General features: G+C 38.1%; 1 protein-coding gene across 1 annotated transcript; it reads left to right on the forward strand.

The window, feature by feature from the left end:
• The first annotated feature begins 739 nt into the window (after nt 1–739).
• BRMS1L (BRMS1 like transcriptional repressor) lies at nt 740–18,532 on the forward strand. The gene is made up of 10 exons (XM_015864997.3): nt 740–959; nt 7,603–7,693; nt 8,565–8,692; nt 10,164–10,243; nt 11,411–11,507; nt 11,865–11,948; nt 13,316–13,380; nt 14,805–14,844; nt 15,676–15,802; nt 16,996–18,532. Exons 1-10 carry the CDS (start codon nt 824–826, stop codon nt 17,117–17,119), a joined length of 972 nt encoding a protein of 323 aa, XP_015720483.2. The 5' UTR covers nt 740–823; the 3' UTR covers nt 17,120–18,532.
• The last annotated feature ends 7,272 nt before the right edge of the window (nt 18,533–25,804 follow it).

Here is a 25,804-nt window from a genome sequence, read left to right on the forward strand (position 1 = left end):
TCCGTTCCCTGCTGCTGCTTCCAGTTGGCTTTTCTAGGCCATAGCACTTGATTTCCTGTTTTATCTTGCTAGACTGAGATGTAAACCTTAAGACTTTTATTATTATTACTTCTGGTTTCTTTTTACTAAATCCATATGGATTCACTATAAAGCATTTCAGACCCAGTTGGCAAAATTCACCCCTTTTTCCACGGGGACACGTCCAACTCTTAGCAGACTTCCTTACTTCCTTTCAGCCACCCAAATCCCTGACATCCCTACATTGCACGCTGGGCAAAGGAACAGCACCTTCCAGTACTCTGGGAACTGCTTCTACGTTTTTATATTGCATTAATGCTCGTGGTCAGCTTCTGGGGTACCGAAAGCTGTTAATAAACAAGAAAAACCCCATACACCGACTAACGGTAGCCATCAAGGAGGCAAGTTCTATATTCACACCCGGGCTCAGCCCGTGTTACACACGGTTCCTCTTTAGGCCCAGTCCCCGCTGGCCGGGCCCACCTGCAGCAGCCGCAGGGCGCTGCCCGCCATCACGGCGCCCTTCAGAGCAGCACGGAGCGACGCCGCCATGACACCCCTCACAGCACCTACTGCACTCGCAGCTCACAACTCCCAGCGTGCGCCGCGCTTCGGCTCGCCGGGCCAATGGGGAGGCTCAGTCAATGACGGGGCTCAGCCAGTGAGACGGCTCGGCCGATGACAGAGCTCGGCCAATGGGAGGGCGCGGCGGGCGCCGGGCGGGGTTGGTGGCACCGCGGGGGCTGGTAGTGGCGGCGGCGGGAACGGCCGTTCTGGGGCCGGCCCGGTGTCGGCGTTGGGCAGCATGCCGGTCCACTCCCGGGAGAAGAAGGAGAACAACCACGATGAGATGGAGGTGGACTACGGGGAGAACGAGGGGAGCACCTCGGAGGAGGAGGAGACCGAGAGCTCGTCCGTGTCCGAGGAGGGGGACAGCTCAGGTACCGGGGTCACCGTCTGTGCCGTTCTCTCTGTTCCTCCCGGGGGGAACCGGCCCCAGCTCCGCCGGTACCGCCCCCGCCGCGACCCCGCCCCGCCGCTCTCCTGCCGCTCTCCCGCTGCTGCGGCCCAGCCGGGGGCGGGGACGTGGCGGGGGCACGATGGCACCCACTCGGCCCCGCTGCAGGTCCTGGTGCCGAGCGGGCCGGGCCGCGTGGTGCCGCCGTGTCTGTGCGGGGCCTCGCTTGGGCTTCAGTCTGCGACCGGAGCCAATATCCGCCTGGTTCTTCGCAGGCGAAACTGAACGTTTCTGTTGGGTGTTTTGGGGCCTGTCTGGGTGGGAGGGGACCTGTCAGTGCCATTGGCCTCTTCTGCGCAGCATTAAACCCTGCTCTGCTAAAGGCTTCTTTCCGTGCCTTACTTGCTCAGGACTGTGGTCTGAGGGTGATTTAACGTGTGAAAGGTGGCTCTAACAGCTGTTCACCTGTTAAAAGGAAGTTTTCTGTTGGAGGTTACCTTATAATTCCAAGGGCTAAATTAGAAACTTGTCATTTAATGGCAGCCACGGAAATGCTTTGGAGAGTGCGCTGCAATCTGGGATCGCTGGGGCTCCATATGTCCTGGCCCACACAGGACCTTTGCCACTGGATCCACTGGGGAGCTATAGGAGAAAAGGCATTATACTCTTTAATTAGGTTTTTTTCTAATAGGACAAGGGGGAATATTTTCAAACTACGAGAGAGGATTTGGTTTGAATAGGAGGGGAGAAGAATTACAGTAAGGCTAGTGAGGTACTGGAACAGGTTGCCCAGGGATGTGGTAGATGCCCCGTCCCTGGAGACAGTCAGAGTCAGACTGGACCAGGCTCTGAGCACCCTGGTCTTGCTGTAGGTGTCCCTGTTCATTGCAGGGAAGTTGGACCAAATGGACCGTTAAAGGTCCCTTCCAACTCAAACAGTTCTGTGATTCTTTGAAAAGCTGGAGTGGTGCTCAGTGCTGGCTGTAGTCCTGAGGCAAGCTCCTGGTAGCTGGAATTTGCAAGTATTGATGATTGAACCCTACTTTGCAACTCTAGGCAGCTGGTCAATGATTGTCTGCTTGGATTAAACTGTCACCATCCTTCCCCTCATTCTTACTCGCCCTTCTTGGTGCATTGTACTTTCTTGTCCTTGTTTATTGCTCTGTCTTCAGTGACACTGGGCCTTTGTATGCTAAGCTGTCAGAAAAATAGCCCTTTAAAAAGTGAAATAGCAAAAATGTCTCAGTGAAGAATTTGATTTGTGAATTTGAGAGGTACTGGGGGCTTAATGTATACTAATGCTTGGGTAGACTGCAGCTCCTTAGCAACAGAAGTCATGAATAGCAATTTTGTTAGAATATGTAAAGATCTCCAATTTACATCAGTTAACTTTGCACGTGTTCTTGTGAGTTTAAGATTAATGACTTGCACAGGTTTAGACAGGAGGCTTCCTGAAGCAGAGATTCTGAAGTTCTTGGCTGTTTCCTCATCTGAGGGAACATCATGCTTCTTTCATCTAATGCAGTATTACTCAGGAGATATTTTCAGTCCATAAACTGTGGAGCACATCCAGGTATGGGCTTGCAAGAACTAGCAAAATTATTACAAACATTGTTTCTATTTGTGTCTCTAATAAAACTGATTTGGTGAAGAGATTCCTAGTTTGGAATAGATAGTGCTGAGGCCCCTATATCTCTAAAGCAATTGTAGTTTTGTTTCAGATAATATAGCCTGAACTGTATGTGTATGGTTGAGAGCTGCCTGAAGATCAAGTCATTGTTTCAAACTCTTATGCTCTCTGTTGATATTTGACTACATTTGGCAAGTGCTTGGAATGAAGCTTTGAATTTAACTTAATAGTTAAATTTGGTTTCTGTTCACTGAAACTGCTGCAAACTGAACCAGTGTGCTCAAAGCTGTTCTGTGGTGAAACATGTATGTGCACACAACTTTATAAATAGTTGGGCTGTTACAGATGAAGAGTTCATTGATCCAGGTACAGATCTGCTGCTGAGAAAGACCGATGAATCTTTCCTTACCCCCATTCTCTTGAAGCTGTTCAGCTGGAAAAAAAAAAAAAAAAAAAAAAAAAAAGGACCAGAAAGATGTGCTTAACATGACTTGGATAGGTTTGATGAAACAGGCTGGGCAGCATCAGTGTGCACTGGTGGTTATGTTGGAAGAAAGGTACATTTGAGTGAGGATATCCAGACAAGGAGCTGCAGATATATTTTAAGTTGAAAAAACATGTCTAATTATGTCCCTGATTGCACAGCAACCTGTTCTGTTCCTTTTTGATGTGACTTAGGAAGGCATGTTTCAATTCTTTTATTATCAGAATTGAATGTGACCCTGAAATGTGAATATTCTGTTTAGGAAAGTAAGTTAATGGAGATGGCTCTTCCCTACTGAATGTGGCTGTTTTTCAAAAGAAGGGAACAGAATCAGTTTGTTAAATCTTTCAGAGAGTAAACAGAGTAGAGGAGGAATGGATGAGCTCATTGAGCAATATGGAGGTGAGACGCAAGGGTTGCAAAGGGCTCCTTGATGAGGTCCAGGAGCAGAACTGCAACAATAACCCTTATGTAGCCAAGCGGGTCTTCCCGCTTGTCTTGAAATAGATTATGCAGTTTATGTAGGTTACTGTTACATAGACTGCCTTTCCTTTGCTATTTTCTAGCCAAATGGTATGTCTTTTAAAAATAAATAAATAAATCATTTTTTCTCTGTGAGAAATGGAACTTGATATGACAGATATTAATGTAACTTTCTCTCTTCCAACTCACTGGCTCTGGTTAAGGGAAGACTGTTAGTATCAGCCACAGGTTTTGAAGCTTCCTCTCTTTCAAAATTTGCCTACGCTAAATATTTTTATATTTTTTAATTATAAATTATTTTTTTTAATATTTAATTATAATAAAAAATATTTTTTAATATTGCTAAATTTGACAACGCTATTGTCTTTCCACAGGCCTTAGAGGGATAAAGGAGGAGCAATGTTCTGAGTGAAAGTAGTATGGGTTTCTTTAAAACCATACAAGAAAACCTGTGGATAATTTCTGTTGCATTCCATGGAGAAATGCTTTATGGGAGCACTTTGAAAGTGATGACTATGGGAAATTACATGCTTGTCTCAGTGTCTTGACAAATATGAATTTACTCCATGGATGTGTATTGCTTCTACAGACACAAGACGACTGGCACTGCAAGAAATAAGTAGTAATTAAAATTACTGGAGGCAAAAAAAAAAAAAAAAAAGAAAAAGAATCCCTTCAAGTTCTTTCTCAGTAAATTGGTTATCAGAAGCAGCATTAACGTGCCCTTGAGAGCTGGCACCATTTCTATCCTGTTCCTTTTGTTGATACATATTTAGTAAAGTGTTCTGTTGTTTGTTAATACTGGCAGAGGTACAGAGTAGCATATCAGGGGTGAATAAAAAAGCCACAAGTTGTGCTCACCAACCAAGATGAGAATTTGGGCATTTTATAGAGCATTTTATATAGGTCACAGCTTATTAATAAGAACTACTTTAGGCACTCTTGTGTTTTAAGTACTTTTTTTGGTCTTTAAACTGACTGCCCTGGTTGTTGAGTTGGATTATTTGAATATAGTAGGGAAAGAATGACTGTGGTTCTGAAAGTGATTTAATATGTCCCAAGTGCTCTGTGCAGTATGAAACCTGATGTGAAATGTGAAGTGTTGAGACAATATGGGGCCATTAGCAAGTACTTTAATATATAATGAGTTGTTTTCCATTGATATAAATTTTCAACAGATAAGCGGTGAGATATAACCTGAAAACCTTTTACTTTTTCATTACTGAGTATTCACTAAACTGTTCTTTAAAGATAGGAGGAAGTTCTGTAATTGGGAAATTGAAGGTATTTCAGGAGTCTTAATGCTTGAAAGTAGTTAATTGGCAGAATAAAGATACAACAAAAGAAGATTGTTATTCAATGTTAGAGGTAGAATGTAGACTTCTAGACAGGAAGTAAAATGTTTTTTGAGTGTATACCCATACACTCTGATGCACTCAGCTGATCCACAGCTGAGTGGAGGTTTGAATGAGCTCTGTTTTATTTCAGTAAGTACCAGATTGTCCAGTGTGCCCTCATGCCAGTGTGTTTTCTTGCAACAGAGGATAGAAACGTAAGATGCAATCGCCTTTCCCTCCAGTGTTCGGGAGTTGCACTGACCCTCAGAAAAGGCTGCTGTTCTAATGTGTTGGTTTGTTTTTAAATTTGTTTTGTTTGTTTGTTTTAAACTTGTCCTTTAAAAAACATAAGCAATAAAATCCATGTTGATATAAGAGAAAACTTCCTAATGAATTGCTTGCTGAAACATACGCAGAACTAAACAATACCTGGAAAAAGCTGAAATGTGTGCTTGGTCTTGTTGTGTTTCACAGGGCGGATCCTTCAAACTTTAGAGAATCTTTTTTTTCTAGCACATAAAAGCTTCAGACAGTTCTCAAAGTCATGTAGCTGAATATTCTGTTTAGGAAAGTAAATTAATGGAGATGGCTCTTCCCTACTGAACATGACTGTTTTTCAAAAGAAGGGAACAGACACAGTTTGTTAAATCTTTCAGAGAGTAAGCAGAGTAGAGGAGGAATGGTAGTAATATACGGAATTGCAGTAAATCTTTCATTTGGACATACTTCTCTGCTGCATGTTGGTATTCATACACAGGTAGAAGGGGCTAATGTGGTTTTCAAACTTAAAAGCTGTGTCTATTTCAGTAAAAAAGGTATGATTTCAGTAAAAAGGAATGTGGAACAGATTTCATACATCAAGAGATCTGGCAGATCTTAGTTAATAGGTTCTTCTGAGTCAGGGAGGTGATACTCAGGCTTCTCTCACCTTTGCAAATCACTGTAGTGTTCTGCAAAACAAGAATGAAGGCTTGAATGCTGCCTTTTTTTGGAGCTGGCATGTAAAGCAATGAAACATGTCTGCTGTAAGATGTGAATGAGGCAAATGCATTCAGAGCTGGTTGTGGACTAGAGCAGCCGATGCAGAGCATCTCTGCTTGGTTTGGGGCCCTGCTTGGCCTCTCTGTCAGCTGTTTTCTGAAGTGACTGTGCTGCTGGGCATGGCCTCCTCTCAGTCAAGCTCCTCTTGTGCTCTGGCTCCTGGCTGCATGGCTGTCCACCCTTCTAACACTGGTAATGGCTTGTGCCTTAACCAAAGAGCTGTTTCTTTGAGATGCAGCAGAAGTAAAGCAGCTTCAGGACATCTCTGCCTCCTGAATATAGCTTAGCAGAGCTTGTTCTCCCTCTGTGCTATTTAATAGGTGCATGAGTGGGACTGGTGGAGCTTTGAGTCTAGAAATTCAGTTCATTGTTACGGAGAACTGTGATTAATGGATTACTGGGTTCAGAAATACCCTGGAAACTTTGATAGGAATAGAGTTTAGAACTTTCCTTTTTAATCTTTGCTTGCCAAGTACAGCAGAAGATTGCATGTCACTAAAACTGAGCAGTTTTCCATTCTGTAGTTGCTGCTTGTTACATCCATCCTTACCTTTTATCCTCTTAAGGAGTGATTCTCTAAAAAGGGTAGAGACAGAGATGGGATTTCTATGTGAAGGAAAGTATGAAGCAAGAAATGTTGTCTTGGGGAAACTCTTCCCAACTTTTAGTTTATCTAATCCACATAAAAGCAAGGAAAAAGATAGGAAATTCTTTCTTCAGCAGAAGAAAACTAAACTGAAACTTTTAATTCACCCTGTCAAGGCATTTGCCTGAAGGTCAGTGGGTGCTGCCACTTCACAACGTGAGTGATTTTTCTATTTTGTAGTGTAAAAACTCTTGTCCTGAAAGTGAATGTTTATTAGACCTTACTGATATGTTCGTTATGTAAATTAGGAAAAAAATCAGAAGTATAAATTAAAACAAAAGTTCTGAAAATTATTTCATAACTCTTGCTGCATAAAAGCATGCAAAATGAAGTATCTGTAAAGTCCTGTATTTTCTAGGTTTTACTGTTAAAAACTGTCTAATTACAAATTCAGTCTTTTTTGATGGTCATTGAGATGAGCTACAGATATTTCTACGTGAATATTTTAGCTTCAAACAGCTCTTCCAATTAAAGAGGATGAAACCTTGTTTCAAAACCAAGTGTTACATTTTTCTTCCTAATGGCTGTTAATGAAAGAAAAACTTGAATTACGTATGACAGATACAACATTTGAACTTGCTCACTTGCTCTCCAGGGATTTCATTTGCTCATACTGACGCAGGGCACACCTTTTCAGTTACGGCTAATAACTCTTCATGAGTAATGCAGCTTCTCATCTGATGTACTATACAAGGATTAATTGTTCTGTTTCACACATTCGTTAGCATTTTGCATTGTCATTTATGAGGTTTAACCTCCTGAAGTCTTACAGTCTTGTTGTTTTCTGGTGTGAGAAAGAAAAATAGCATTTCATGGGGCTTCTTGAATTAAAATTAAGTTTCTTACTTCGTGTAATGAGTGGTTTCTTGTAACCTGCTGTAGCATAGCAGTATGACAGTTGATCTGTTTATTGCTTAAATTCAGACTTGCTTCAAGTTTTAGAAGCAAGCTATGCAGTCCACTTGGTTATATTGTTCAAAATATGTTACCTATTCTTATTCTTAGAAATGGATGATGAAGACTGTGAGAGGAGAAGAATGGAGTGTTTAGATGAGATGTCCAATCTTGAAAAGCAATTTACAGATCTCAAAGATCAGTAAGTATCTTAACTGCCTCATTTGAGGGCCTATTCTGTGAGAATATTGTGTGCAACTGGTGTTTCTTGTCTTTCAAATATCTGGAGATTACTCTTGGAGAAGAATAACAGTTGAAAGTTCTGATATGATTATCAGGCAGTTGCTCCAGGGTACTTTCTCTTCAGTGAGTCTCTAAGAGAATATATACCATGGAGACACATGCACATGTTGTGTACTGTAAGTGTATTCATATGCACGTATACATATATAAATATATTTGTTTCTGCTTTGCTGTAAGAACAGTTCTGAAGTGTTGCAGTAAAGGGCAGGTGTGGTTCTGTTGCACCAAGGAATTGTGATCTTTGGAGAGGTATATCAGGATCCTTCTCCTCTTTGTGTGTATGTATGACTTGTATAAACAGACCCAAGCATTGTGTTAGCTAAGCTAGCAGTGAGGGTTTTTTGTAAGGTATCACAGCATTTTTTATAGCTGGTACTAATGAAAATTTCTTGTGGTTACTGCAAACCAGATTCCAATACTGAAAGTGAAACCAGTGCTAGATCTGTCAGTAGTTTACCATAATATCTGTATCAGTGAGAGTGAAGACCTAGTAAACAGAAGAGAGAAAATGAATAGCCATGTATACTCAAAAGTGGATGTGACATTTTTGATAGTATTTAATGTGTGGATTTTTACAAGAGAAGGAGTGAGGGCTGCTTCGCTAAGAGCCTGCCTGTCTTTTTCCTTTGTTTGTGGTTCTGTGGGAGCAGATATGTGTACACTTCTGTAGGTGCACCATGGCATTAACAAAGAGTCAGATTAGCTCTTCTTAAAATCCCTTCTACTTTGTATTCACTTTAAACATTTAAAAATATATTTATTGTTTTTAGACTTTACAAAGAAAGATTAAGCCAAGTAGATGCAAAACTGCAAGAGGTCATAGCTGGAAAAGCACCTGAATATTTAGAACCATTGGCAGCATTACAAGAAAATATGCAAATCAGAACCAAGGTGGCAGGTAAGCGTATAAAATGAATATCTCTGTTTCAACAATATGACACTGCTATGCATTTAAACTTCAGCTTATCAATTATTATTGTTTTTACTTTAAAATTGCTACATGAGTGTGTTTTAAAGTCAGAAATACTGTGGCATGATTTTAAACTTAAAGTATTCTTCAAGTCAAATTGAATAGGTTGCTTCCCTCGTTGTCTGATAACATAGTGCTAAAACTATGGCTTATTTATGTTTCAAAGAATATCTGTCTTTCTGTAGTGAGCACAAAGTTTCTAAAGTAGAAACAGTAAACTTTGATGTTTCATTGTTGCTTTTGACTACAGACTGTAAAGAGAATTTGAAATCTTCTGGTCTTTGGCATTTTTCTCTCTATTGGTCATCTTCATAATGCTTTCCCTTAGCTGATGACGTTCAATTTTTGGGTTTTAAGATCTTTATCCAAAATTTACTTGATTAATTCTGAGTAGAACTCTTGCCTGTTGCAGAAGATGAAGATTCCAAGCTGAATCTTGTCACCAGGAGGTGTGACAAGAAATCACCCTTAATCCAGGCTGTTGCTTTTTAGTTTTAAATGTGACTTTCTGTCAATGTTTTGGTGTAGGTGGGTGTAAATAGGCAGAATATTAAGGATGCTCCTAATACATGTATTCAACAGCAGTGAAGATCAGTGTTCCAATGTAGAAAGAACTCAGGAGAAATACTAGAACTTTCCTGAAGACTAGAAATCATATTTATTTATTTATTTATTTTCATTTTGTCTTCAACTTATTGAAATTCAGAAAGTTATTTCAAAGGATTCCAGAAACTGCAGAAAGAGGTTCTATTTGCTCTTAGTGTTTCATAGCCTTGACAGAAGTGGGTAGTAGCAGGACTTGAGCTCCAGCAAGTAACCCCTAAGGACTGCAAATAAGCAGTGACTATAAATTGATAGGTGCAAGAAATAGACCTAATACTCAGAAGCACTCTTATTTATATCACAAGAAGTCTGTTTCGTTGAGTGGAATAGAGTCTTGTTAAATAATGTGATTTATTAGTGTCATGCTGCGTAAAGCAAGCCTTATTTCACACATTAATTTGTAAAAGCTCATTCTTTCATTCTGTTTTCTAGCTATTTGAAACTCTCTAAGTATTGTTTAAAATAGTAATTAGAAAATAGAATAGGTGAATACATATGTATTTTAAATGTGAGGATATCCACGGTAATTTGGTAGGCCATATGAAATAGACCTATTATGTAAGGTTAGCATGGTTACTAGTTTAACTGTTAACTGATAGGGCAAAAAGTGAAAATAGCATCTATTTTTCTTCAGATATTTAGATTTATTGAATTAAAGGGGATTAATTGCCCAACAAAATGTATCTTCTTTTTTTCCCTTTTGTACATATTTTGGGAATTGAAGGCAGTCTTAAAAGAAAATTTTGAAATCGGGTATTAGCTAAATAAAGTAACATTGTCATTTGTTTGATGACAGGTATCTATAGAGAGCTTTGTCTGGAATCTGTGAAGAACAAGTATGAATGTGAAATTCAAGCCTCTCGACAGCACTGTGAGGTTGTGCCAGCTATTCTGTATTGATCATTTTCCTTTACTTTCCGAATTCAGTGCATATTTTTATGTTCTAACTTTTTATGTTCTAATTTATCTGTTACTGTTACTTGCTATTTTAATGCGATCATTTTTTGATATTAAAATCTGCATAAAAGCTTGCTCAAAGCATATAAAATTAGATTTCTAATAGGTTGGCTTTCATATAAAAACATGCCCCATCCAGTCCTTATTGGGTCCCTGGGGAAAAGCTCTCCAAAATCAGTAGCGCTCTTGTAGAATCATCATTGCACTGAGTATGGCTATTCAGCAAGAATGCCTCTGTTGCCTGTAACATCTTCTCACATTTGTTACCAAGACTAGCAGCAAAACAGGTGACTAAATACAAACAATATTTCATTTCAAAAAGGAAATCTTAAAAAAGAACAAGTAGTACTCATTTGACATTTCAGGTATATATAAGAAGGCTTTTGCCTTATCAGTTTAATTGAGGATTTTTATTTTTTTTTTTTATTAAGTAGTAATGGATTGATAAATATATAAAAGGGGATCTGTGGAGCACAAGTATTTTGTAACTTGAAGGGTTGCTGCTTCTCAAAGCTTTAAGGTACACAGTTTTGCTTTCACAACTGTCTAAAGTATTTTATGTGCACAATAGATTATTTCTACTATAAGTGAATATATCAGTTCTGTGGTAAAAGTTAATTGTAAATAATGTAATAGTAGATAATAATTCTCTATAAATTACTACAATCTCATTAACATTGGAGGCTTAATAAAAGACTTTCAATGAAAACATTCACTTTTAAGAAAGCTAGAGTAGAACTTAATGCTTTACAGTCACTCACTGTGAATAAATTTTTGCTATCCAAAAGAAATTTGTGTCAAAATATTGAGATCTATTCTGAAGGTCTGGTTATGTGCTTTATATACTTAGTTATTTTTAGTACTGATACTTGATAATCATATATATACTGATGCCAAGTGAATGTGCCATCTTTGAGGAGCTAGGGTCTCACAATAAGGAAATGAGTACAGGGCTATTTTGTATGCTTTACAGCTCTGGAAAGTGTTCACCTCAAATCTGGTCTTTCCTTCTGCTGAGCCTTTATAAATGATGGTAAAGTACATTTAGGTGAGAACTCAGTCATGCCTCATTTTTTCGTATTTTAGAGTGAAAAGCTTCTGTTGTATGATACTGTACAAAGTGAACTAGAAGAGAAGATTCGAAGGCTTGAAGAAGACAGACATAGCATTGACATTACCTCAGGTGAGTGGAAATTAAATTTTTCAATTCTTTTATTAAAAATTCAGGTAGCTGTATTATTCCTGGTGAGTTTCAAGTTATTCAGTAGAATGCTGTTCTGAACAACAGTGTTAGGTCTGTGGCATGGGTTTGAATTTAAGCTTAAAAGCCAACTTTGGTCCAATAATTACCAACACCTATTGTGTGTAGAGAATATTCATCTATGACTGCATGGTCTTGTGACACTTTTGTTCTATTCAGAATCAGCATCTCACCAGGTTGTCCAGAAATAAAAACAAACAACTTTTCAGATTTTCTTTTCTGTGAGAACAACTAGATAAACACGTTTCTGATTCATTCATTCTTATTGTTTCTTTTCAGAATTATGGAATGATGAGCTACAGTCAAGGAAAAAAAGGAAGGATCCATTTAGTCCAGATAAAAAAAAGCCTGTTGTTGTATCAGATATCCTTTCAATGAAATCACTGATTATTCTGGAAGTATTTGCTGTTTTATAGCTAGTCCTATTATGTATGACATTAACAGCAAACTGAAGTGATAAGACATTCTCAAAATTTATTTTTGAATAGCAGTTGGTATTCTAATTCAGATTAGAGAAGCCTAGTTGACACATCCCATTATGAAAAGTAAAATTAGGAATCTCTAATTAGTGTCTATGTACAGGGTCTGTTAATTAAAAATATCTACTTCTTAAATAGAAGCTCTTTGGCTCATCTTTTGAGTATTTCTTCTCATTACTTTACATTTTGTGATTTTACTAAAAGGGTTGTTTGGATGGAAGATATGGGGTAAAGTGTTGGCTGTCAGTGTAATGGAGAATTCACCCTGATGAACTGTTAGCTACAAAATGAACACAGAAGCAGGCATTATGTCTGCAAAGTGCAACCTGACTTGTGTCACTTCTGCTTTATAGATTTGCTTCTCTTACTGGGACATCTTCAACTCAATTTATGACTTCTTAACAGTTTCCACATCTTTAGAACCCTCAAAGGATTAACTGTCTCAATTGTTGGAATTTTTAATTTTTATAGGCATTGAGCTTGTGGTTCTTGTACAATGGGTATAGTGTTTAAGAATTTTGTATCAGCATCTTCTGTAAAGCTGTAGATGGGCATACAATGCAGCTGAGATTTCTGAAGTTATAGCACTTTGAAGAAAAATTGTCTCCTAAGAAAGAAGGAATTGCATTTGCAAACTGAGTATTCCATGTTCCTCCTGTCCCTAATCCTCACTGTTATTGCTTATGATTTTAAGGTAGTTGCGAACTTGTCACTTTGCAGAGATCTGTGTAAAGCAGGTACCCAGGTATTCTCCAGTGCTCTTGCTGTGTAATTCTCTCTGATTTAGAGGAAATTAAATATGAAAATGGCAAAGGATTCTTGAAGTTTCAAATAGAATGTAGAATACAGTAAAAATAATGATTTTAGGAGAGGTTATACTACTGCAAGTGCCTTTTTTAGTGGCATATTGAAATTGTGGGAAGTTTTAACTGTAATTTATAACACTGCAAGTAGAATGATTTTTGGAACCCATAGGGATGGCATGATTGTATGACAATCGTTTATCATACTTTTATGTTGAATTCCAATAGTGTGAATATTTACATGCTATTACTTACCTCTTTTTACGAACTTCAGAAGTATTCTTCTAGATTGCCTAATTCGAAGTCGCATTTATTTTTACTGAGCTTCAGCTTCACTCAGGTATTCTTTCTGTGAGACACTGACAAAATGACTTTATTAATATAGTTGTGTGATCTTTAAAATATTTGTATTATCACTGTTTAGAAGAGTTTTCCCTAACTTTTTCACGCCCCTATATAGTTTATATGTTGCAAGACCTTGATATACTTGAAGACTGGACAACAATAAGGAAGGTAAGATGAAAGCATGAATGCCTGTAGCCTTGGTTTCTTTGGGTTCTTGTCTATTCATGTTCCCTGCTGGAAATATGCAAATGCATTTCTAATACCATCAAAACTTAAAAGAGAGTGGTCTGCTAATGATTCCAGTTTCAGCCTTGCTATTGCTACTTTTCTTGACTCTATGTGAAACATGCAAAGGAATCTGAAAAGGAGATGGCAGAACTTCTCCTAACATGTGTCATCTGTGATTTCTGTGGTAGAGTGAACTTGAAGCCTGTATCAAGGCCATCTGATTTCTCATTGTTTCTGCCAAAGTCTATCATATTATGGTAGTTTGATAGAGTTTTGTTTTAAGTAAAGATTTCTGAATGTATGTAATATGTTTTGTTTTCTGATAGTAAATGTGTCATTTTATGATGATGTGTGTCTTTCAGCCTCTCACTACACCTTTTTGTTTCTTTCCTTTTGGCTTAAAGTATAATGCTGTGATTTTCCCAGTTTGTAAGAGAATCAGAGTTTACAGGAAGATAAATTTCTTTGACTAATTAATAAATTTGGAAAAAAATAAATCCAAATTTTGGGTACAGTGTCTTACCAGATCTTTGCCATAGTGTTAGTGTAACTTGATGTAATCAATCAAATGCTATTCTTGCTCTGCAACAGCAGTTGGAAAAATTTTCTTTGTATTCTGGCAAAAATCAGTGCTTTCTAACTTGTGGAGTAGGAAACTCCATTGTAAGAATTCAGAAACTTTCTGGGAAATGATGTTAAATTTATTTCCATCTGTCTTGTGGTGCTGACGTGAAAACTTGTCTGTTTTCCTGTCTCATTGGAGGCACAGATTAAAAATAGCTTTCACTCAGTTTCTTTGCTGTAATGTAACATGATTTAAAGAAATAGCAACAACAAAAAAGAATTAAAAATCTACTTTGCTGCATATGATTCACAGCTTTTCACTCACATGAATTGTCTGCTTGTTGGTATAACTTAATAATCTGGAGGGTGGGTTGTTCAGATAGCACTTAGTTTTTCAGAACCAGAATTATTGTCATTTTGTGTTGGTTTTTTTCTTGGTTTTTTTTGTTTGTTTGTTTTGTTTTGTTTTGTTTTAATAGAATAATGGCCATTTTTGAGGATTTTATTTAGGAAACTTGAAATTAGTAAAGTCAAAACTCATTAGAGAAGGTCATTTTTCCTCCCCTCCCCAAATAGTTAAAAGCAAGTGTAACCAAGCAGTTCATATTAATAAAGTAACGTTTGCTTTTTCCCCAAAAAAGTACTCAAAGTTTGCACGCATTTCATAGTGTCATCAGTATCACATAACATTAATGCTGCACATAAAAACAAATGTCTTGAGCTGTGCTGTGCAAAACAATTTGAGCTGGCAATTAAGAAAAAAATGTCTGCTGACTGTCTTCATTTTCTTTTGTTTCTAGGCAATGGCTACATTGGGGCCACACAGAGTAAAGTCAGAACGTAAGTAAATGTTGTCTGATTTCACAAGACAGAGCTTGCAATATACAGTGATGCAAACTGCATCGAAGCAGGCTATATTTATTTTAGCCTTGGTATGCTGAACACAGGGTAGGGTGAGCTAATTGGAATATGTCTATCCCTGCTCTGAGTTGTTGATAATTGCAGCTGGATTGGTGATTGTCATTGCTGCATGAATTGTAAAAATTAATTAAAAAATCAAGACTTCTAAGAGTGGGCTTTACTAGTGAATATTGGTATATTATGCCAGTATTTTCATAAAATGAGGCAGAAAGCTGAAATCATCTGAATTTTAAGAGAGCATTCTGAACACACGTTGCATTCACTGCAAGTTGTAGCTCTGAAAAAACATATATGGAAAAGGAGTGGTAAATGATAACAGGGTCTGAGGTTAGAAGCATATTAATGCTAGGTAAAATCAAGTGCTTGGAGGTAGTGAGTAATGATGAAAAGGGAGAGAAGACAAGTGGTTTCTTCAGTGGTCAGTTACTGCTTGCATTCGGGCATAATGCACTGATGAAGAGATTTCGGATTATGTGTCTTGTTGCATTATTCTAATTGTGAAATTTCACATCATAGATTGGAGGGTTGTATGAAAGAGAACTTAAAATGGAAATGCAGCTTTTAATTTATCTGACTGGAAAGAAATAAATATAATGCTTCTAATTTTCTTGCATTTGGAGCTAACTATCTAGAGAGAGACTACCTATGACAATGTAAAAATTGCATATGTGGTGTATAAATAATTCACTGGATGTTTATTTCTAAATCTTACCGACTTCTGCCAACTGATATTAAATTTGACTGTTTTAGCACCTGTCAAACTAGAGAAGCATCTACATAGTGCTAGATCTGAAGAAGGAAGACTGTATTATGATGGAGAGTGGTATGGACGTGGACAGACGATATACATTGATAAGAAAGATGAATGTCCTACAAGGTGAGTATTATTTTATTCAGTTCTCTATAGTCCTGTTAAGCAAAAGGCAACGTGGTGGCCTTGAAGAATAAATTGGAAATAAATTCATCCTTGTGAAGGTTGAATTTTACCGAAGGTAATTTGCTTTAGGATGGGATTTTATTAAAGGATTGAAGCTCTTAACCAATTTCTGGACAGCCTGTGATTTAAGGGTTGTGTTTGGGAATTTTCTTGCTGAGACTTTGATCTGTTGGCCAGCTGTAAAATATTTAATCATGGAAAACTACTTTTTGCTGTTGCTTGTGGAAGGAATCTTGAAGATAAACTAGATCAAAACCCTCTGCTGTGACAGAGTTGCTATCCACTAGGCCAGGTTATCCATGGCCCAATCCAGCCTGGGCTTGAATGCCTTCAAGGATGGATCATCCACAGCCTCTCTGGGCAGCCTGTGCCATTACTTCACTACAGTTGTTATAAAAAACTTTTTCTTTTATTCAGTCTAAATCCTTCCTCTTTTGGTTTGAAGCAATTTCCCCTTGTCCTGTAATAGAGGACCCTGATAGAGTCTGTCCTCTGCTTCCACTGTTTTAATCTCTTTTTGAGCTATGTTTGGCACCAGTTCTGTTTGGAAGAAACATTTTAAGGTTTGGGTTTTTTCCCCAGTATTTGTGTTGGAGTTTACCACAAGGAGCATGAAATCAAAGATCATGTAAGAATGATTTGGTTAAATTAAATAAGTCAGGCTTTAGCTTTATTTTTCATGGTCCTGGTGCTGGGATTAACAGTTGAACACTTTCTTCCTTGTATTCATTTGTTTATTTGAGCTTTGTTTTAGTTCTACACCTTGGGGTTTTATAAGTTTAAGGATGTTCTGGAAATGCTTTCTAGTGTACTGTGGGTAGTCTATTGATTACTCTGAGTGACTGTCCTTCGTAACGTTTAAAGTATTTGTAGATGTGATGATTTTCTCATAAAAGAAATAAAAATAACTGTCTGAAAATTCAACTGTCTTTACTAGAAATATACACAGTTATTAAAAAATGGTGCCAAAACCATCCTTACAATGGAGTCAGTACTTTCTGAGCCTAGCGGTTATACCTACTATGTGTTTTCATTTACATTACAGCTGCAGTTTTTGATGTTATTTATTCTTTAACTTTGCTAAATGATTCTTATTTTTCTTTCCCTGGCCCTTCTTCCCTCATTTTCTGTAGTGCCATAATTACAACAATTAACCATGATGAAGTTTGGTTCAAAAGACCGGATGGAAGCAAATCCAAGCTGTATATTTCTCAGCTACAGAAAGGAAAGTATTCAATAAAGCATAACCACAACTGACTGTTGCTAAGCCATGCTTGATGTGCCATGGGATGAAAGTTGTATTTAATAGCGTTTTGTATTCCTCATAAATTTACAGCAGTATCTGATGTGTATTTGTAGCGCTGTATGTAAACTTCATATGGACGGCCTTCAGAAACCTGAGGATGTTAAATCATGTTAACTGACATTTTACCTCTAAATTGGGTCCAGTGCCTACGATATGAAGTATGCTCTTCAAATGTAATGGCTCAGAATTTCTCATTAAATGTTGATCTTTTAAAATGGGAAAAATAAAAATAAAAAATTCTTTTTTTTTCATTGGTGACCAGTTTGTTTGATAAAAATAACACCCACAATGACCAGCAACTCCCTTTGTTTTCAGTGACCGTCATGCTTCTCTTGTGGATGTAAATTTAGCTTGTTCAGCTGTTGCTTTTGAATAGATTGTAACATGCATAAAGCATTATTTTATCCAAAGTGGATCAATTTATTGAAATTATTGCCCTCGACAGCTCTGCTAGTTCTGACTGTCTTATATTTTGTAAGGTTTACTACATTGTTTTTAATGAGACAAAGCCAATATTTTAAGTTAGAACTTTTCAGGAGCACCTTTCTAACTTAGGACTCTACAGTAAACATATTATTGGTGATTTGTTTTCTTCTTCCCCAGATAATCATCAAGATTTATGTGTAAAGTAGATAGTGTTCCTCTGACGTGTGTTACATGCAGCCCAAGAAGGGTGGCTGCTGGGATGATTATGTAAATACTGATGCATGCTTTGCTTATTTGATCCATAGCTGTATGGAATACGGTGAGGGTTTTTTCAAAAGGGAAAGCATATAACTGGGTAAATTTATCTTCTTCACCAAACATTATTTTCCAAGTTCCTGTAACCCATTTCATCTTATTGTATACCAGAATTATTTTATGCAGCATAGAAAGCTGAATTTCTCTTGTATCTTACTGTTTAAGCCACCAAGAAAAATCCTTAATCTTTAATGTTACTGTGATGTGCTTGAAGCATCTAGACTGTTAGATGGGATTGTTGAAGAATTTTTAACGCCTTGGTTTTGTGCACTTTAATCTCCACTTACGATGACTCTTGGTGGAGTAAGAAAGCATCCATTTGGTTTAAAGGATCACAGCAAATAAGTATTTTTATTGTAACATATAAATGGTTTATTCCTATATTAATTGTTTCTTTTAGTGCAGAGTGGTAACTACTTTCCAAATGCCAAATCAGTTTCTGCTGAGTGATGCTTTTCTACAAGCGTATGACATGAATAATGTATATAAAGTATCAGTTGATGGTGGCTTTTAACAAGATGACCTGTATGTATACAGTTGTTTGATAAACTTTTTGTAATAAAATATTCGTATTTTTTAACTTAGTATATAAATAAATGATTGGTGTTAGTGGGCATCCTGAATGTTGTTGTGCTTGTTTTCTAGTCTTGGTGTTGCTGATGTAACAGATCTGTAAACAAAGTATATTTAAGTTTGCAGAAAGCATAAATCTTGTTAAAGGTCTTTGACTTGCGCCTTCTTTCTCTTGAATACTGAGTGTGTGCACGCTTATTTTTTGCATCTTACATTTTTTCCCTTAGCATGCTATGAAAGCACTGCTCTGCACTGTTTGTAAATCACTTCTTAAACACTTAAAAATGTCTTGGCTCCTGAATGGCCTGAAATCATTTACATTTATGTTGTGCTGAGGCCCCTGAGTTGTTCAGTGATTTACCTGTTTTCTCACTGTGTTCTGCACTGCACTGGTTGCAGTTGTTTCTAAAATTGTTTCTAACCTGATCTGTTTGGGCGCAGAGCTTTGCTTTGTGCATCTGTGCCCTTTAGATTGACACCTGGTGAGTGTGGTTTCTCTTTTCAGAGTAAGCTTCTCATATGAACGTGGCATTTGGTAAGCATAGCACTGTGTCTTAGTGGTCAGACAACTGAGGTTGAACTATTCTGTTTCTGTAATTGCAAGAAAGTGAGCTGTGGCTTTCCTTTTTACATGTAATCACATGTGCGTGTCATAGGAGAGGAATGGGAGTTTTTCTTATAATTGGTTTAGTCCTTTATTTTTTTTCTTGAAAATATGATTTGTAATTGTTTTATTTCTGCATGAGCTGCATTTGGTACAGGTTATGTATCTTTGTAGTATTTTGTCGGTTAATGGTTTGCCTGCTGTCATAAGTTATAAGAGGTGTCTTGAGGAGATTTTAGTCCTTTGGAGTACAGACATTGTTAGCCTCTTGTTCATCTGTCTTTTACACTGCTACAGGAAAGCTTTTCAAGGTTCAGTAGCTTTTCTTTAACCTTCAAATATGATTAAATTCAATGAAGCACTGAAAGTAATAAGATGTTGGGCATACTATTTCTTTCTTGACCTACACACTTTGTGAAAGGAAAATAAATAAGAATAATAGGCACTGATTATGTAATCATAAATACCTTCGCTATACTTTAGAGGAGATGCTATTTTTGCTGAGCAAGGGTGATCTGTTCATCTTTCCCATAACAAAACTCTGGATATATTTAGTTGGAATGCAATTGATGTAACCCAGAAGCATTCAGTGTGCAAATATTGTGGAATTTAGACTAAGCATCTTGTAACAGCAAGCCCTTAAGCTTTCCAAATACACTTGAATGTTGACACTTTATCTCACAGTGTTTGTTTTAAAACTGTGAAAATCAGCTGTTTATTTATTTGTGTTCCATGGAACATCTTGTTTAAGATTTGGGTGCCAAGGCCTGCATAGCCAGCTCACCAGCCCCACCAAGTGGCAAGGGATGATTAAGTACTACAATTTTCACACTCCTAAAATCTATGCAGCCCTCCATTAAAAGGTTACATCAGTCTTTTGTTTGTTGTTTGTTTTTCTTCCTTTTTTCTTTTTTCCCCCTTTTCCTGTGGGTATTCTCGTTGTTTTGTTTTGTGTGTGTGGGAGGAGGTGGTTGTTTTTTTTGAGGGCAAGGGGAAGTGGTAGAGAAGAAAGCATGCAGTCTGTAGACTGCACATTTAAGTAGCTAAAATCTTCAGTGCTTTTGTGCATCTCAGATTGGTTTGAGTCTATCACTGTTCCTGATGTTAGCTAGATGCCTTTCTTCACACAAGTTCTGCATGTGACAGCTCTGTCCAAGCACCCTTTTACAGACAGCTTAGTGAGCTCTATGGTAGGGGTACTTGATCCTTCTAAGGAAGTTGTTTGTAACCAAGGCCAGCTACCATTGGTGCTAGGAAAAGTAAGCAGCGGTGTGCATCTGGTATGAAAAGATACGTTGGGGTCTTGCAGCCGGGTGCTCTGGGTGACACGTGCATACTGGTGGTGCTGTTGGGAACTGCCTGGGGTCTGGAACTGCTTCAGTGGCTCTGTGGCATATGTGTAGCTCAGCTGCGTAGTGCATCTGCAGTAAATCAGCATGGAGTTCGCAGCCTACGATTTAATCAAAAGCACAGCATGTGTTCCCTAAGCCTGCTCATTTCTTGGAAATGCCAACCTAACTGTCCTTGCGTTGTGTATGCTTCTGTTTTCTCTGTACAGAGAACCTGGTCTCAGTGAAACAGAGGTGACCCTCCATCAATGTTTAAGATTTTTTTTTCAGTGTTTACTGTTCCTGTTTGGTGCTTCCAGAAACTGATGTGCTGAACTGCAGCTTCAGCGTGCTGCCTCACACACACCTCATTCTTCAAAGTTGGACTTTCCCAGGTGTTATGCAGTGAGTTGGAATGCTTGAGGTGAGTAGAGAGTTTCACCAGCTGGCTGGGAACCCAAAGTTAGGTGTGAGCTGAAGGAAATGTTGAAAGGAAGACATTCTAACTACAGAATGAAGGTTGAAGGGTGAATGGACTGACTGAAGCATATGTCAAACATCAGCATTTCAAAAAATGGTGAAATGAGTAATGCAGCCCTGGTTACTGATGAGTAGAAGCACATTGGGACAGGGCAATGCAAAGGAAAATAAGCTGCATGACTTATTGAACAGAAGGCATCAGACATGACAGAATTGCAGGGGTTGGAAGGGCCCTTAAGAGGTCATAGAATCCAAACCACCTGCTAAAGCAGGTTCCCTAGAGCACAACGCACAGATTGGCATCCGGGTGGGTCATGAATATCTCCATGGAAGGAGATATTCTGAGATAACTGGCTCTCTGGGCAACCTGTTCCAGTGCTGTCACCCTTTCCACATGTTTGTGGAGAACTTTTGATATTCAAGTTTTAGGCTGTTACTCCTTGACCTATTACTGTACACCATGGAGAAGAGCTTGGCCTCATCCATTTGCCTCCCACCTCATCTTAGATGTTATAAACATTAATCAGGCCCAGGCTCAGTCTTCTTTTCCCCAGTCTGGACAGTCCCAGTTACTCAGCCTTTCATCATAAGGGGGATGCTCCAGCCCCTTTTTCCTGTGAGGAAAATGAGTCAGAAACAGCTGGCACAAACAGGACTGTTAAACCTGCCTTCCCTTTGTGACCTGGGATCTGAAGGTACCCTGCTTCTGTGCTGCAGAGAGGCGTTGTGCTGAGTGCCTGCAGGTGGCAGTAGGTTTATGCCCAAATTCCTCACTGGTAGATTATGAATTTTCTGTCAATATCCAGCTTGGGGTTTTTGTTTTTCTTTTTTTACCCTGTTTCCTTTAGTTGTAGCACTGCTGCAGTTGGTTTTAATCCTAATGCATACTAATTAAGGGATATTTAGAAAGAACAGATAGTACACGGAGCTCTAAAGAAGGATTATCTCTAGCTACTGTATCATGGAGAAAATTGGCGTGTAAAGGCTTAGGAAGCAATAGAAACGGATTAGATGCTTTCTAGTTGCTATAGAAACAAAATATGTAATTAAACAAAATGAAATATATTACAACTCTTACACTGATGAACGTACTTAGGAAAGGTTGGACAATAAATGAATGCTTTATGCTGCGGTACCAACCCGAGAAATAAACAGAGCTTTGGGATTATTTTTCAGATAAAATTTTCATCTGCTGCCTTTGGATGCTCAGTTAACTGGAGCCAAAGATACTTTGTTTCCTAAACTGAAGCTATAAAAAAGAGTGTTAAGAATAACCAGTATGTAATGCAGTGAGGTCTTGCATCAGTACTGCTGCAAATTAATAACGTTAATGTTATTAATGTGATGCTGATGATACTGTAAAATTAATAAAAAGTTGAAGTACATTTATTTTGGGAAACCAAACAAACAAACATGTTTCTTTCTGAGTATTAACTGTTTAATTATGCTTGCTTTAAAATAACAGATCCCTTCAGTGTTTCTTATTCCAAATGAATGTGTTAACAGATACGCCCCCTTGCTCTGTAGTTGTTCCGCATTTATGATACCAGTTTTGCATGTGACAATAAATCCCGTTAACACTTTTGAGCTGTGTGTATTTTTGCATTGGTTTGTCTGCAAGGCAAACAAAGGTAAGACAATTTCAGATAGATAATGTGTCAGATCAGAAAGTGAATAGCGTGGATTTAGCTTGCGCTGCAGATGTAGCAGTTAGTGCCACCTGCCAAAAGAGGGCACTTTGGGGTTTCTTATGGAGTGCCATTTACTTTGAAAGTTTTGCCTGAGTTTTCAGAACATTTTTTTTTTTTCTTTTTTTATTCCTTAAAATGTGCTTCTTGGCAATTCAGAAAGGTCACGGTGGTTGCTACTTCTTTGTTAGCTTAATTCTGAAGGTGACTGCATCTGCTAATGGTAAATAATGCAGGAACACTTGTATAGAAGGGGCTTTTATTTAGTCTGAAATGTGACCATGAGAGGAAGACCACGGTTTACTGGCTTCCTTTTCTTTACAGAAAAGAAAAGAGAGTTAGAATGCCAGTATATGATTCTTCATTATTATTTGTGAGAGTGAAGCTCTGACATTCCCCAGGGTATGTTTTGAGTCCAGTGTGATGAACAAGTTATTTTACATTTAAGTCTACAAATTGGGCTCCAATTTTTATTATCAGAGCACTATTTTGTTGGATCAGTTATTGGATTGAAGTACACGAGTAACTTGAATGAGACAAAGTCTGTGCACGGGAGGTAACCAAAAGATAACCATTCAGTTTCAGTTTTCTTTTACACCACATTAGGAGTCACGTCACAAACATGCCATTATTGTTTTATGAACTCACTTGTACTGAGCAGCTCAAAACCCAGCACCTGTGAAAAAGTTGAGATGTTCTGACAAACTGTACTATTAGCAGTTATTAGATTCTCATACTTGCCCAGGTTCTTTCATTCTTCTATTGTTTGGTCTTGCTGCTTCTGTAACTGGAGAACTCAGTAAAGCTCTAAATAGAAAGCAAGAGAAAGCTTTTGGGGTGAAATGCATGGTTCTTTATTTTGTTTTAAATTCTTTCTTCCAGTTTTTCCCTTCTAAAGAGTCTGAGATCCATATATAAATACTGCCAATGATTAGACAGCAGTCAGCCAATTCCAACATGCCTACAAATGAACCATTTTTAATCAGACTTCCTCTGAATTGAGGTCTATCATAAAAATTTCACACACTACTCACAAAAGGCTGTTTCTTATCTCAGTAATGCTCATTGTTTTTTTGTTTGTTTGTTTTTTGGGTTCTTTTTGTTTTTGCCTTTGTGGGTTATAAATAGCCCAGTATTGTTTGGAATAGTGAAGACTAAAAATGTTTTCCTGGCCATGGTTCAGGATGTGTGTTGCTTTATTATTGTATTGCGTAATGTAATAGTTTTTTTTTTATTGTAGAAGAACTAATCCTGATGGGTTTGTATTTGTTTTATGAGGGAGGCCATCTCCACAGTGGTCATCTCCTGAGACATAATACTATTAAAATTGTCATCTCTGGTTTTAGCTTTAGAAGCATTTCTGCCAAGACTTGCTGGCACCTGCATTTGTTGGTACCCATTCACCAGCATGGGGAGATTTGGCATCCCTCCCTTGGCAGGAGTAACAGCAGTGAGAGTAGGTGGCTGCAGTCCCATGTCTGAGTCCAGGCTGCCCTTGCTGTTACCAGGAGAAGTGGAGCAGCAGTTCCACAGGGCTTCATGTGTGATGTCACCGGGGGCTTTCCCTGAAACCTCTCTCTGCCCATCAATGGGATTAGAGCTGATGTTCAGCAGTTTTAGCAGGAGGACCGATAGGAGGACAGATGAACAACTGATGATGTATTGGAATCAATCTCATTTCCTTGGAAAACTGAGCTAGAAAATTTGTTTAATATCAAAAACAGCAAGCAAGCAAAACACAGCCAAGAAGTGTCTGAGATCACAAAACCCAAAGCCCCAAGCGTAGCACCAGCTGTGATGACAAGTACTGGACAAGATCTGCAGTAATCCTCTTATCCGTACCTAGAATATTCATACAAAGGCCTTGTGATGTTAAATTATTTACAGCACAGCTTAGAAACCAGGTCTCTAGAGGACAAAACTGCAATACTTTTGAACAGGTAGAACTACACTGAATGCTGGGCTCCTTTGTACGAGATTTCCTGAAAGACCTAAAATGTCACTGTGCTGTGGCTTGTCTGGAACAAGATGTCTTGTTAGAAAGTGTGTTTGTGAGTTTGGATGTTGTAGTAGGATTTGAGCTGCTAAAAAAGTTAAATAAAATGAAAAACCTGTTTTAGTTTAAGTCACTTCACAAGATGCACTTAGAGAATGTATTTCTGTGTTTTCAGGGTCATGTCTGCTTCTTGTTTCCTCAGTCAGTTTCCTTAGAAAATGAATATATGCCGATTATATAACTTAACAATTAAATTCAAGGTTTTCTATTATTGTGAAAAGAAAAGATTCTTGAAGCTGTATAGACAGAAAGTCACAAATACTGAGCATCTTTTTACTCCATTCTGGTTTATGTACACTGTTTTTTATGAATGGCTTCCTTCTAATTAGGTTTGCCTTATTAAAACAAGCCCCACTGGTAATAATAAGGTTTGAAAAGTACGAGCATAGGCCTTAACCATTTAGATTGTGCCAAAATGTCCCAGTTTGTGTAACTGACTTTACCCCACGTGAAAGATTTTAAAATATTTTATATGGTTGTTAAAGTTTGTTTTATGGGAAACAGCCTCAATCACTAAATGAAAACCCAGGTTCTGGTCCCAAAGATTCTTTTCCACTGAAACTGTGGAAAGTTTGAGTTTTGTTCCGTGCTGGCAAAAATAAACAAAACACCACAGTACGGCTTTTAGCAGGACAGAGGGAATGCTTTGTATTCATCAGGACAGCTCAGGCCTAATGTGGAACATGGATCATCTGCTATATCCAACTACTACAAAAATAAAAAGGCTCAAGTGGTTTTTGTCAAGTAGGCATTTTCTCCTTCAAAATACTTAAACTCAAATTCACGTTTCCTTGCTGAAGGGTGGCCAAAAACAATGTGACGGCCAAACCATATTAAGGAACACATAAGTGTAATGTGGCAGCATAATTTACACCTAAGCTTACAAGATGCCCCTGTATGTTTATTTGTCAGTGTTTACATAGACAAAGGTGCATACGTATACAAACATGCACCAGTCTCTACAAATGGAGACTGCAAACCTACTGTGAACATCACTGCGCTTAAGTAATGCACACTAAATTGATGCTCTAAACTGTATGTCTTCTTGGACTGATCAAAGCTCTGAAGGAGACTTATTTCAAGAAATGAAGTGCTTTGAAGTGCTTTACCCGTACAAACTCAATGTGTAGCTTATGATATAAGCATTCTTTTAAGGCTATAAGCAC

The sequence above is a fragment of the Coturnix japonica genome, chromosome 5, assembly GCF_054131305.1.
Source record: "Coturnix japonica strain WE chromosome 5, WE-NBRP24, whole genome shotgun sequence".
NCBI lineage: Eukaryota > Metazoa > Chordata > Aves > Galliformes > Phasianidae > Coturnix > Coturnix japonica.

What these genes read in the sequence shown, in the direction of transcription:
- BRMS1L (XM_015864997.3), top strand. Translation starts at nt 824, where the DNA reads ATGCCGGTCCACTCCCGGGAGAAGAAGGAGAACAACCACGATGAGATG. An exon ending in ACTGGACAACAATAAGGAAG is followed by an intron (nt 13,381 to 14,804) that starts GTAAGATGAAAG and finishes TTTTGTTTCTAG; the next exon opens with GCAATGGCTACATTGGGGCC. An exon ending in ACACAGAGTAAAGTCAGAAC is followed by an intron (nt 14,845 to 15,675) that starts GTAAGTAAATGT and finishes TGACTGTTTTAG; the next exon opens with CACCTGTCAAACTAGAGAAG.